Raw genomic sequence first — 14,978 nt, 5'->3', positions numbered from 1 at the left:
AATCTAAGGGGAGTAAATATTGATTTATTGTATTTAATTGATATGAATTTATATTTTATCAGTTCACGTGTTTGTTTTTGGGAGCGATGATTTGATTATATTCTTTACGCTGTGATTAATTTTAGTTGCGTTTCACAATAGACCTTTGCAATAAGGACAATCCTTATTTTACCCAAAAAAACGGACAAAAATATGTGTCATGTACCTGCTTTTCTCCAGATATGACCCGTAGAAATGATGCCAAACAACAAGCATCTTGTTTCTCAGTCTGAGAGCACTTTAGGTGCTTTTGTTTTGCAAACTTCAAGCAGGCTTTCATGTGTCTTTCACTGAGGGGAGGCTTCTATCTGGACACTCTGCCACGAAGTCCAGATCAGTGGAGTGTTGCAGTGATGGCTGTCCATCTGGAACTTTCTTCCATCTGGAGCTCAGCCAGTAGGACCGTTGGCTTCTTGGTTACCTGTCAAGGCCCTTCTTCCCAGATTGCTCAGTTTGGCCGGGCAGCCAGCTCTAGAAAGAGTCCCGATTAAAAATGAAATGTGCTCATGAGAAGGTTCAATGCAGCAGAAATGTTTTCTTGCCTTCCTCAGAGCTGTGCCTCGACATAGTCTGGTCTCTGAGTTCTGCAGGCATTTCTTGTTTTTTTGTTCTGATAAGCGTTCTCAGCTGTGAGTGCCTTAAAGACATCATGTCCAATCAGTTGAATTAACCAAAGGTGGACTCCAATCAAGGTGTAGAAACATCCCAAAGAGGATCAAGAGAAATGGGAGGCACCTGAGCTAAATTTCAAGTTTCATAGAAGAATACTAAATTTTTTTTTTCTTCTTTTTAATAAATATGCAAAAACAATTATTCTAAAATTGTGTTTTTTCTTTGTCATTATGTAGTATGGAGTGTAGATTGAAGAGTGAATTCACAAATTTTAATTGCAACATAATAAAATGAAAAAAGGTGAAGGGGTCTAAATACACTATAAATGATTTCTATCATAAACCCGTTTAGTGGCGGCAGCACCAATGTTATTTTTCTGAATAGTCTTTTGTAAATATGTAAAAACAATTGTCAAAATAAGCTATTGTGATTTTTTTGTTTTGCTGCTTATTTTGTACAGTTGCCTCCCACTTGTTTGGGCGACTTAATGTAAATATTGTAAATGTGAATCTGTTCCTAAAGTGTGCTTAGTTTGTCTTTTCATTTCTATTTTAGCAGGTTGTCTGAAATATTTACATTATTTGTTTATTGCCAAGGCATTTGATACATGGTTTTGTAATTCACCACAGTTTATTTTGCAGAACTTCCACTTTTTGTTATAATAAGTAGGATAATATGTAGGATGGTCAGGAGGAAAATGTATTGTGTTGATCTAATCCCAGATTTGGCATAGTCCATAAGCTTGCACATTTGAAGCAAAGAGCATTTCACACTTTATCTCCAAACAGGATTACACAATGTCATGCTATAATCCAGCAGCATGGTTCCCTTTATTTCCTGAGCCAATTCAAGAACTCCCAAGTCATCCATCTGGCATGCTTCATGCAAAGCTTGTAACCTTTGTGAAACTAAATGAAATGGACAGCTGTTTACCTCACACATATACTGTATGAATATTGTATGCATCACAGGGCCATACCGTCATCATTGTTGCATTTCTGCTTTGAGCCCCTGGTTGGTTTTAATCAGGATTGAGACAATAGTGACGTAAATACTTTTTCAATTAACAGCCATCCTTTTTCCCCCCAGTTGTCTATGCTGTGAATACACAGCACAGTATTTAATGATTGTGAACAGTGAGGACTCCCAGGTGACCTGCTGCTGCAGTGGACTGATAATGAAAAGGGTGGATACTTGTCCAAGCTAAAGGTTCACCCATTAATATTATTCACTCAGTGCAGAATCCCTTGCCAACAAGCAAATCAGGCATGCTGTATGTTCGGGCGGCGTAGAGAGAATGAAGACACTGAACTAAACGTGTTGGCTTTTTGAACCCGGAGATGAGAGGCGAGTCTACACCTTCAAGGGACTCTGGCAACAACACCATTTGGGAGGACTACACTGACATCGCCTTTGTAGTGGCAAACAGCTTGATTCTGTTGATCACTTCTGCTGTGGGGATTGCAGCAAATCTTTTTGTCATACTGGCAGTTTACCACCAAAAATCCCTTCAAACTGCGATTAATGCACTGGTGGTGAATCTTGCAGTCATAGACATTCTGAGGTGTGTAATTGACTGCCCCATTCTCTTTACCATCGTCGTGACTGTTTATCAAAGAGGACATGTGGACGCATTGATCTGTGATACCCAAGTGGCCTCTTTCTCTTTCAGCTGCTGCATCCAACTGTTAACGCTGACCTGTATAAGTGCGGAGAGGTACCAGGCCATTGCCCAACCCTTTAAAACTAGTCAAAGGCAAAGACGGATTATGGTGCAAATTCCTCTCACATGGATCTTGGCTATTCTGGTGGCGTGTTTTTGTGTGATATTTATGAAGGACTCACCCGTGCATACCAAATGCAAAGGATTATGTGGAGAAACATCACCCTCCTATGACACTTTTGGACTTTACATGTTGTTCCCACTGTGGGCAGCTTGCTTTACTATAATCATTTTATTCTATGCTCGCATATTTGCCATTGTGAGATCACACAATCACAAAATATTTGACAAAGGTACTTTTCATCTGTCAAAGACTGAAGATGAGCAGAAGAAAGAAGAAACCTTAGCTGGGAAAAATGGACCCGGAAAATCAGAGCAAAACCAGACCCTGAGCAAAAGTGTTGCATCAGAGATAACTGACTTGAAAACAGAACAACCTCAGCCTCCTGCAATGCAGGTTGCCGTGCAGACTGATTTTAAAACAGAGCAGTCCAACTCCTGTGACACGAAAGTTGAAGCAAAACCATCAAATGGAGGCGCTGCTGCCAGTGTTAAAAGCTCGACCACAATGCCGCAGGTGTCAAGCAATTTTGACACAGAAAAGCAGCCCAAAGAGAGAGTGAAAATTGTCAAAGCGTCCTCTGAAATGAGAGAAACCACCCCCCATGCTCCCTCATCCGCACAGTTAGAAAAACACCGATCCACTTCTGTTTTACTGATTGAACTAAAACAAGCTAAGAGCGGCGATGGAAGAGAAACGCTGACTGTTGCCACAGTAGATCAAATGTCTTCATTACCTCCTGTCTCAAATAATGCCCCTGAAACAGAAGCTACAAAACAAAGTGTGCAGGTGGAAGGTGCTGTTTGCATGATGCCTTCCAAAGCAAGTAAAGAAAGAGTGCACAAAAAGAAGGAAAGTCAAATGGCGAAGCGAGCTGGCTACATCATTTTATCCTTCCTCTTATTCTGGTTACCACTGATCACAACTACACTGATGAATTTTGTTGTTCACAGTAACAACAATACAAAGGTGAATATTTGTCAGGTAAGGATGCATTTTTTCTGTCATTTTGTATACATGTGTGCTATTTTTTTGTAAAATCAAACTGAGCCAAAGGTTTAAAAGCTCTCTTTTATAGATTGATTAAAATTGATAGTTATCTAAGTTTCCTTTTTTATTTCCTGTGATTTTTTTTCAGATCAATCTGGACATGAACATTCTGTCCGTCTCTGTCGCCTGCATCACATCTTTGAGTGACCCTATAATATATGCTGCAGTGAACCCTCAATTTCAGACAGAGTTTTATAGGATTAAAAACAAGTTTGTGTCCATGTTAAATAATAAATGATCGTATTTACATTTCTATCTACTTTTGAGTGGCACTAGACCAAATTCAATATTCACCATGTACCTGAATATTAAAATGGTTAACGTTTGTCTAGTCATTACTAAAATATGAACTAAATTAAACCCCAGAAGACAAAGTGTGAATTTTTATTTGGGTATAATATTTTATATGCTGCTGCGTTATCTTAGATTATGTGCAGGATGACTTTGCAGCAGTTACTGAACACTGCAGAGCAGAGGCGCTGCATGCTGCTAGAAACAGCTTGGACTGAAGCAATCAGCACAGCAGAGGGATGCTGTCCCGGGAGTTCTCTGTCAAACAATCACTGAGGCCTGCTTGTCCGTCTCCAGAGACTCTGCAGGCAGGACCAACCACTGGGACAAGTCAGGTCCTCACATGTCCTCCAGCATCACCTAATTATTATCCCCATCTGCTTATTAGTGATGCTCTTTGAGTAATCAGGCAAGACATTATGAAATCCATCTAATTGTGCTCTGGTAAAAAAAACAAAAGACATGGGTCATTTAATGGATGTTTCAGTAGAGCTACAGTATTTATTCTATCCACTGCACCAAATGCACAATGTGTGATCATTTGTCCCTTTTCCTTACTCCTTAAATATGTACTCAATATATGACAAGATTTGCATTTCATTAAAAGCAAAGTGTTGCGGAATTTACATCATAACATACCAGCCTCATTGTGTTTCCTTCCATCAATCTCAATTTTACTGACAAACCTCCAACAAGAAGACATACTTTTAATAAAACAGAATTCTGCAATGACAGCATGCAAATCCTTAATTCAACCAGTAAACAGACAGAAATAGTATGCCAACAACTGTAAACTAAATCTAGAAATAAGAGGAGCCAACTTCAAATGCAGTCGATAAAGTTCTAACTGAGATATTTACAATATGAAAAATGTACAAAATGGCCCTTAAACACAGTGAAATCTACCAAGTCTCGCTTATTATAATTAATATTATAATTTAAGAGCAACTCAATGGAATTGATGTTCAACACTCTTTCATATGGTTTTCCAGGTCAATACTATGTTTCAACATTAGGGTTAGTATTAGTTAAGTGTTGCGGAGAACATTCACTTATATTTCTACTTTGACCTAACTAATATGTACCCTGTATAGTTCTCAATATAGATTGTTAATCAATGACAGTGGCTTTCACAAAGATCCATATCAGAATGTCAAATATGTAAGCTAACACAGATTTAGTCATTTTTGACTTTCACTTGCACATTTCACAAACATGTCAGGATGCGTAGTATACTTTACTCATCAAGCGATGACATCAACCAGATAATGAGTCAGTTAATGAATATTCACAACAGTTATCCGTTCCAGTGGATGTATGTTTTCTAAATTTACAACAGTGAGGGGACTATTAGAAAGCAGTTAATTGAGGGGTTTTAAAACAATCTATTCATCCGGTTGGTGAGTGAAGTGGATGTTTGTAATGTGTAAGTAGATGATTTAATATTCACAAAGATGGCCCTCAGTTAATGAATATGTGTGCTTTGTCATCAGAGGCCATCAAGAATGACTTTTTAACATCTGCCTTTCCTCCTTTGAATCAGAAGACAACAAATACAACTACAATACATATTCAAAAATAAAGTTTTTTTTCTCAGTATTTTTAGGCAACAACGATAACCACGCAATCCCAACGCTTCCTTGCTCTGCTGTGCTTAATGGTGCAAGATCTGCTGGTTTGCTTTTTACTTCCAAGGCAGCCGTCCACATCATTTTAATACCATGCAGAGTTTGACATCAGATGAGATCACTACTTCAAAAACCCCGATTTCTGCTAATCTTATAATCCCTCTAGATTATGGCAGGTTGATGCTCGGTGGTCCCTCTCCTCAGCATCTGGTGCTTCTTGAGACCAGTTAGCTGATCAGATAAGCATGACATCTACAAGGCAGATACTCGGACAATGTTGCTCTGAGAGTATGCGGTGGTGGTGGTGGAGCCGTGTCCGTCCGATGAGGTCACCACCGGTGCAGATAGGCTGACCATGGAAGGAGTGATGTAAGGTTTGTCACATTTCAAGGGCACAGTCTCATCGAGTTTGGCATTCAGGCAGGAGCGGCTGTAAAAGAAACACGGGATGAAAGAGGGTGAGAGGCTTGACCTTGTGAATTTATTACACAAAGCCGACACAGAGTTCTTTATTATTATACTGTACAGCATAAAAGCCATGATCCAGAAATATCCACGTTCTTTGTGCCGAGTGAATATATAACGGTATTAAGTATACATATCTCAGTTGTTAGTGTGTTTTTTTTGAATGCATGTGAATACATTCAATTTCTCATTTGCTGTATGTAGCCTTCTGTCCTGTTTGCATGTTCAATTCAAGCTCCCACACAATAAATTCATATTATAACATATAATAGCAGGCAAAGAAAAAAATCTTTCACACAAAGATTAATTGGTGTCAGTTCACCAAATTTACGAAATAGCATGTTGTCTCTCTTAAACATTGTGGTATCAAGAAGTACAGTTTAAGTTTTACAGCACTTGCCGGTGTTTTAAGATATTGGTAAATAAAAAAAAAAATCCTAATTTGGGAGAACTTGCCCTCTCACATGCAATGTGAAAACCTAACGTGTTCAAAAATCACACATGCTTTGAACTGTTGTTGCTGTCCAACGAAAACCATGTATCTCCAAAATGCAAATTTTTCATTAAATAAGAAAAAAACAAACTTGTCTGAAGCTTCATGACAATGCACTTTAAGATCATTAAACCTCATACATAAGAGACTTGTCTGAATCAACAAAACAGCCCTCAGTTTATCTGAAACTCTAAAAACTAAATATGGAGATAATAATCTGTTTATTTATATAACACCTTTCAAGAGCAGACGGCCCAAAGTGCTTCATAGAAAAAGACAAAATGCCAAGTAAAAGACAAAATGCCAAGTAAAAGACAAAATGCAGGGCATAAAATGCAGATTGCAAGCTAAAGAAATAGAAGAAACTAAACAAGAGCATTTCTAAACAAGTGTGTCCACAGTGTCCACAGATGTTAATTCCATTGGGAGATAGACAGATTAGGAGCTACCACCTCAAAATCACAGTCTCCTTCAGTCCTGGAGCGAGGAACAACTAACAAACACTGATCAGAGGACATCAAAGTCCTGCTGCTGCAGTAGCTCTTTAACGCCCGACCATTAAAGGCTCTAACAATGATCACAAGTAACTTGAACTGTATTCCAAATTTAATGGAAAGCCATTGAAAACAAAATGGGAGTCACATAAGACCTTTTGGAGAATTGGTCAAAAGCTTGGCAGCATTTTGGACCACTCGTAGGCAATTTAGGGAAGTCTTGCTACGGTAAGTGAAAAGAGAGATGCAGTAGTCAGGGGAGGAAATAAACGCATGGATAATCATTTCCAACTCAGCTCTGGACACAATGGGCCTGAGTTTAGAAGTGTTTCTAAGCTGGTAGAAACAGGAGCTAACTAAACATTGAACATGCTGATCAAGACATTTTTACTGGACAGCAACAATATGTTTTTTTACTTCCTTATAATTGATAATTGTCAGTATATTAGTGAAACTGAATCCATCACTTACTTTCTAAGCTTTGAATCAATACAGTTTTTTCTTGTCATACAAGACAGCTGTTTGCATGTATATGTGTGTATTTGGTGTGAGTGAGTCGAGAGCGACTACCTGTTGGCCACTGGCCTCTCTCTTATCTGTATGGTGCTGAGTTCCTGGTTGTTTGTGCTGGGCAGACTGAAGCTGCTCTTCTTCCGGTGGCGTCGAGAGCAGCACGAGCTGAGGCCGTGCGGAGACGAGGACAGCGAGGACCCACAGGACCCCGACTTATTCATCACAGAGATCTCCATGCAGTTGGCCTGAAACGTCTGCTCGTCCACAAACTCGTGATTCTGCAGAGGAAGTTGGGGGAAAATTTGGATTCAACGTTGCTCGTGAATCACTCTATTACATCGATGATTAGCTCTGCAAAATAATGAGTGAAGATGTTCCACAGTAAAGACTAAACAGACTGAACAGGATCCACAGCAAAATTGTTTAATAATTGGAAAATGAATCATTAAGGGAACAGAAATACATTGGCCCAGATGTCCATATTAAGTGCCATCTGCGAAAACATTCACAACTGTTATCCCTGTGACAAATGAGCATGACTTGAAGGTCAGATTTCACGAGGGTTTCAGGCTCAGCCAGCAGGTGGCAGAATGACACCGCACAGGATCTGATGCCATGCCTTGAATCATGCCTCCTATTTTATACGTTCCCTCTGTCACTCACGCGTCCTGTCATCTATAATGCACACTGTGAGAGGCCTGATGTAAATATGTGCACTGCCATCTGAATGGCATGAAGCCTTTATGGAGCTTTTCCCAGACAACCAGCAACCCTTTCACAAGGGGGAGGATCATCTTTGTGGAGGGACACTGATTTACTGCCTGTCCATGTCTCTGTTCAGGATTTAGAGCTGCATGTGTAAAACTCGTACAGCTCTAAATTATAGATAGTGTAAAATGAAGTATGCTGGTTTGTTTGGAGAGAATAATGTTATTGGCTGCTTGAGTCATGTTATCTTTAGCATGTTGTTAGCGAGGGGACGCAACCTTTCCCAGTCCCATTTACAGCTATTTTTAACTTGTACATGTTCGAGCATGGATGACAAAACTCACTTTGTTTCTATTTGCAAGACACTGCAAAATGCTGGTACTACTGATAATACAACACAGACAGAAGTGATGCAATTTTTCATACAAGAACTGTTTTTACAGTGAGCTATCTAAACTCTGTTACCAAGATAGTAAGAATGAAAGATGCCAAAGTGATTGTGTTTTTTCCCCCAGTGGACTTAGCTTTTAAGTTGATCTTACCGTGGTCTTCTCCAGGCAGTGCAGCAGGTGATTATGTTGGCTCTCAAAAGGAGGGCTGGGGGCCTTCGCCACCAAGGCTTGTCCTGCCTCCTTGCAGGCCTTCGAAGACACAGTAAAAAAACAAAACAACAGTGTAGATGAGCAGGTTAAGATTCCGCATGGACACAGAGTCTCAGGCAACAGCTTGATCGGTGATGTAGCGGAGAGTACGCAAAGCACTGAGGGTTGAAATGCTGATCTGTAGCACGGCAGCCAATCTACTGAGATCCTAGTGAGGTGTGGATGTTTTAGAGATGCGTAGACACAGTGGCTGACCACAACATGTTTCACTGATAAAATTGTATTTTTGCCATTCTTTAGCTGATTTGGTGACCAGAAACGTCAAATTAGAGGTCATTTCAGTGCAACAGCAGTGGCACACCTAGACACAGATCGAACAGATTGCACCAAACACACCACAGATTCCGGACCACGACAACACTGCACACTTTGATGGAGCTCTGCACGGCTCTGGGATGGAAGGTATGTTGTGTTAGTTAGCACTACAACCTGGATGCTCTAGAAATAACACACGGAACGCACAGCAGATTAAAAAACAGAGTTTAGAGGAGATGCAGGCCGAGCAGACAGCCTCCATAGCAATAAGCCTTTGGTTTCCTCCTTCCCCTCCAAACCCTGTTGGACAGACATGCAGAGCTTGGTCATGAGTCAGTGTGACGGTAATGGCTGTGCTCCACCAGAAGGCAAGTGTGCCTGCCTGGCCCTCCTGCTGTATGGATAGAGAAAGAGAGAGAGAGAAAGAGAGAGAGAGAGAGAGAGAGAGAGAGAGAGTGTTGAGGAAGCATGTCAATGCTGCAGCTGAGAGGTGTGATGTAAGAGAGAGGACGATCACACTGAAGCACTGGAATGACAGCAGCCCCTGTGTTACAGCATGAGAAGCCCCCCCTCCCCCTCCCGTTGTGTGGTTGCATGGCCCCCGAGCAGAGCGGCATGCAAGCATCAGCGAGGCCCCAGTCAGTCAGCCCCCAAGCCGCTGCTTGGTCTCGTTACCTCCTCCAGTGGGTCGATCAGGAGCCCATTTTGTTTGTAGCGCATATAGACATTAGTGCCTCGAATCTTCGCAGCACGGATTCTAGCAAGCCGAGATTTCTGTTTGAACAAACAGACCTCTGTTTTAGCCTCTGACGGTTTGTCTGTCACACTAATTGACTCTGTCTCCCTCTGGCAGCCACAGTATCTAGTAGGGAGAGGCCATGCTTAACCCTACGATTAGGAAATTCTGCCTTAGCAAACAGTTTTAGGGAAGAAATGCACATATTGCTATTGAAAAGCTGCTGACACAATACTCTGAAGATCATTTGTTCAGTCATTGTCATTCCCTCGCTTATTTCTTTCTCCCACTGAAATATACTCAAGGAAGTTGAGCCCATCCAATACACACACACACACACACACACGCAGAAACACAATAAAAGATTAATATTCTGGAAGATAGTGTTTGCCCTGTCATTCTGTTACGTGCGGATAAGACAGGGACAGAGGAAAGAGGCAGATAGAAGCAAAATAAAGAGAGATCGAGAGGGAAAAGAAAGAGAGAGGCAGAGGGAGGGGGAGAGTCTGTACCCTCTGGGCTCGGCGTTTCTCTGCCCGCTGGCTTTGGTGGTAGATACGGCTGAAGTTTGACACTATGACAGGGACAGGCAAGGCGATGACCAGCACCCCACTCAGAGAGCATATGGACCCAAACACCTTCCCCACGATTGTTTTTGGCACCATGTCACCATACCTGAAACACAGAAAACAGACAAACACTGAGCACTGGGTAGAAAAACAAGAAGAAGAACATTTTTCCTTTGAAAGAATCTGCCCTGGAGGCTCGTTTCATCATGTTAAATTGTTGTGTGTCTAATGTTATTTTTAATAGTCCTGAAATAGTCAGAGTGACCTTGGATTATTTCACAACTTCAAAAACGAAGTCACACATTTGAAGTGGGTGAGGAATAAATAGGACTTTTGTGAAGCCTGTTCTTCTTGGCCTACTTTCTACATGCCATCGTGATGTTCCTCTTTTAAAACCCTGTTTCATATATAATTACACACCTGCTGGCACCGGCTAATGCTTTCACATCATGACCAAATGCGCTACATATCCCCTGTGACCTCTGCTAGCCGCAAACAGCTTGTGAAAGATACAGGGAGCAGTATCACATCAAGTAAAAGCAAAAAGCGAAGGGAACAGTGTGTTGCCGAACCCTGGAGAAATGGAAGTGTGTGGGCCTCGACAACCACACGTGTGTTTTGTCCTTCTTCCCACATCAATTACCGTGAATACTGAATGCAGATACACACTAAAACCACATTAAAACTATTTGTGTTCGAGATAAAGAGAAAAGCATCTCTTTGGAAATCGTGCGCGACACTGATCTAAGCACAAGCCTGCGATTTTACAACATCATACAAATGTTGAACAGGCTGCATTCAGCACGAACAGAGTAATGGTCGTACATACGTCAGATGGGACTGAATCATCCCCATTAAAGAGATTAATGTGGCTGTCTTCTATCAGGCAGTCAGACCTGTCTGGGCTCAAGGTAAAGCTAAAATCAAACTGTCTTCATGATCTCACTTTCTTTACATTTGCCGACACGTCCGGTGCCCCTTACTTATCACTCCGCCGATTTCAATTGTTTTGTTTGATTTATTTCAACACATTTCTTCTTTACATTTTCATATAGTTCGCTCACTTTTTTTCTAAGATAACCATTTACATTGCCGTTAAATGCATTTCAGTGGGTACAACAGTAGTCAACGAATCGTTCAGCACTGATTCTGTTCAGTAGTAAAGCCTCATATTCAGAGTGCTGCTGGTTCAAACTTCAGTTCAGTACAAATATAGACTATACAGACACTGTTTGGGTAAGGTTAATGGCACAGCAGCCAACTGTGTGAGACAAAGTTATCGTATCAACTTTTCTGTGGCATTGTGGTCTTTGAATAATCTTTTGATTAGGAAATGACATACATTCACTCAGCAACCATTGAGGGGCGCTCCACTGCTAAAACCTACTGATTTGTTCGTGACAATAGTGAAAAGTCGGTTCAGTTTCAATGTACTAAACACATAAATCACTTGCTTGCTACCAAGATTAAAATGTTAAGCCACATTTTGACATCCTGTTGCCACATAAAGAGGTAATTATCATTCAACATTGTGAAATAATAGGAAACAAACCCTGATTTCTCCAAGGCACAAACCTGCAAATTACACCCACAAATCATTTGAACATTACCTGCATGTTCATGAATAGCCCTCTGCAGACACTTTAGGCAGCACTGGGACTTTAGTAAAAGAGAGCAAATTAATGATTCTGAGCATGTATGTTTTCCTTGTCTTCTAAACAACCCTGTATGTGCTGCGGAGGACCAGCAATCCAGAGGATTACAGGTGGGTGAGATGAATGAGCGAGACCCTAATGCGCAAATGACCTGAGAAGACCATTACCTCCTGAGAGGAAGATGAATGCAGGTAGGAAAGGACATCAGCATTGCTCAGTGGCTGTGACAGCCGCGCGTCTCTCAAGTGAGGCAGGGTAATGTGAATGTATCGCTACACGGGAGGTTGACTATTTCATAAATGAACTTGTCTAATGCCCACGGCCGTCTGCTTGAGTCATTAGCCTCAGGTTTCCATCACGTTGGGCCCAACAGCCTGGGCTTTTACAGAGCTTGGGCGGAAAGATGTAAAAGTGGACATTTTAATATCACGCTTGATGGGACTTCATGTACAACAGTTTGCTTTCAAGTTGAGTAATCTCACACAGATGTCATTAGTTTTACAGTTCATTACAGGTCAAGTAATTTTCCTATGTAATCACTGATGAAGCCTGACAGCAGGTGTCAATTATAGATTCCGGATGTACTGTTAAAAGCCTATTAAGAGATCCACATAAAAAATGCAGGAAAGCTTTCTCTCACGTAAACGTGATTGCTCAAGTGTGTTTTATTCCAATGGGAGGAGCCGCAACATGCTGCTGGATGTGAAAATAAGTCCAATCTGTGAGGATACAATATATTGAGATCCTTTCTCTTGAAAGCAACGCATAGTAGTGGGGCAGGTGAAAAAAAGAAAGGAGCAAGCACACTCTGGAGAGAAACACTAACAGTGATGGATTGTTCATATGGGGGAAGCTGAGATACACAAAGCTCTGCCTCCTGGATGACGGCAGAGGCAGGAATTAGCAGCAACGAGAGATTAAAGTAATGTTCCTGCTTTGTTCTTGTTGTCTCCGACTACCAGGTACCCACGTTTGCTACCCCAAGCAGACATGGGTGAGACACGAAGATGGATGGCCAGATCCTTATCCACCCTGCAGAGGAGGAAGAGGAGTGTCGGAATGACTGAGTATCAATTCCCCAGTTTCATCCACCTGAAACCATACTGTGCTCGCACCAGCACCGGTCTTAAAAACAGCGCATTGTGTAGAATTGTCCTACAGTGAGATGACAGCATTGCAGATGAAGCCCAGGGCGCTGAGAGAGAGAGAGGGAAACTCAGACGGTGTGGGAGAAATGTCAGACTAAAAGGACTATTTGAATTCCGGTAAACGGGGGATGAATGTCCCCGCCCGGCTCGGATAATAGACCAATCAAACATTCATGAGTCCCTGTATCAACCTGCGTGGCAGAGTTTGTGCAGTTGACCTTAAGAGTGGTGTGGTATTCCATCAGGGGGTGCTCTGAGACAGATTTCTGTACATGACCTCACCGCCGCACAGCAAGCGTTGTCACCCAAAAAACATGGACACGCCTGGATAAAGAAACACAGCCAGCCATGAGATTATGCACTTGTTTGTTTCTGTTTCTGTGAGCGTGTGTGTGTGTGTGTGTGTGTGTGCGCGTGTGTGTGTGTGTGTGTGTGTGTATGTGTGTGTGAAAAGGCCTTTAATTTGACATCTAGTTAAACCAATCCCCCTTCCTAAAAAAGCAATCTTGTTCCTTGATTGTCTTCCAGAACCCTGTGTTTGAAATCTGACTGCCATCTGGTTCGTGGGAAGCGAGAGAGAAAAAAAAAAAACACAAGATATCTGGATGACTTTACAGACACGTCATTTGTTTATTTCTCTTCTCAGAGATAGGGCAGGTCTTTTTTTCTAAAATCAAACAAAAAGAAATGAAATCTTTTTCAAGTAAAATGAGTCTAAATTGTAAAACTCTGACCCGTTCTGATCGCTTGCAGCATTGCATCTGCTGCACAGAAATAAACTGACCTATCAAAGAGTTTGGGGTTGGCAGGAGAAAGGCAACTCTTGCATGAAAACCCCTTTTGTTTGAGCACAGGCTTAAGTTTCTGATGTAATCATAGAGGTCCGACCAACTCACACGCCAGCTGAGTTCAACGCCAACAGCTTAGCAGTGCTGACAATTAGGATCCAAGAAGGATTGTGGCAGATCTTTCGGCAGAGAGGGCTTTGTCACCAGAGTTAAAATCCAATCATCCACCGGCACCTTTGTCATGGTACTTCTAGCTTCCACTTCCTGGGTTTTACGATGAAACTAACTCGCCTCCTGCGGATGTGACTGTAGTAAAAGGCAATAATAAAAGCAAAGGGAATGAATGGCCTCACAGCACTAGATTCCACTGATGTGAACAATGAAGGTCAACGTGTTCAAATGAAGAAACCCTGTGATAGAGAAACTGGAGCTGCTGAACTGTGTGCCTCTGTTCTATTAAATCCGTCATGGTAAAGACATTGAATCTCATCAAACCGCACTTTGATCTACTCCACTTTGATATTTCAATGAGAAGCAAGGGAATTAAACTAATTCGATTAATACATTAAGCATTTTGATTCGTCCGCTGATAAGAATCAAGCTGAATTAAGCACACTGTCCTATCTCATGCATGATCTATATCCGTTGTTTCATGCCAATAATTGCTGAGGGGCCTGCAATCTGACAATCTGAATCTTAAATAAATTTCAATCTCACCTTCTTCCATGAGATTTGTTTTGAATTCACATCTCACTCTGCGTTTGCCTCTTATTATCCGCAAGCAACTGCCCCGAGGCATCTGTTGTGGGTGTTGAGTGAAGGTGAACTTACTCTTTGAGATGCTCAAACATCACAGGCATTTGAAAAACACACTTTAGTGTGAAAAAAAATGTCAAGGTTAACCGCTTTTAGTCCAACACGGGATTAGCCTTTTTGTTATCATGTCAAAAAGACGAGATTGATAAATTCCAAACATGCTCTCTGCATCGAGTGTCATCAGAATGTCTTTGATAATTCGTCGAATGCACGATTTTCTATCTGACCTTCACCGACCATCTCATTCCTCCCTATCGGTGCTTCCTGAGGTA

At 41.5% G+C, this 14,978-nt stretch overlaps 1 protein-coding gene across 5 annotated transcripts in view; it reads right to left on the bottom strand.

The window, feature by feature from the left end:
* Positions 1–4,224: 4,224 nt before the first annotated feature.
* LOC137881565 (A-type voltage-gated potassium channel KCND2-like) overlaps positions 4,225–14,978 on the bottom strand; it is a 33,211-nt gene continuing 22,457 nt past the window's right edge. The window contains exons 3-7 of one of the 5 annotated variants that reach the window (XM_068723551.1): positions 10,243–10,405; positions 9,670–9,768; positions 8,620–8,718; positions 7,427–7,647; positions 4,225–5,834 (exon numbers count right to left, since the gene is read on the bottom strand). In XM_068723551.1, the coding sequence (XP_068579652.1) occupies positions 5,657–5,834; positions 7,427–7,647; positions 8,620–8,718; positions 9,670–9,768; positions 10,243–10,405 (760 nt within the window). In that variant the 3' untranslated portion in view covers positions 4,225–5,656. Of the gene's footprint in view, positions 5,835–7,426; positions 7,648–8,619; positions 8,719–8,909; positions 9,389–9,669; positions 9,769–10,242; positions 10,406–14,978 lie in introns of those variants that run through there. The other 4 variants (XM_068723552.1, XM_068723553.1, XM_068723555.1 and 1 more) reach the window with 4 other exon arrangements.

The sequence above is a fragment of the Cebidichthys violaceus genome, unplaced genomic scaffold, assembly GCF_023349555.1.
Source record: "Cebidichthys violaceus isolate CVI_PGR_0920_01 unplaced genomic scaffold, fCebVio1.0.p SCAF_3, whole genome shotgun sequence".
NCBI lineage: Eukaryota > Metazoa > Chordata > Actinopteri > Perciformes > Stichaeidae > Cebidichthys > Cebidichthys violaceus.
This window is presented reverse-complemented; position numbering and strand designations above follow the sequence as displayed.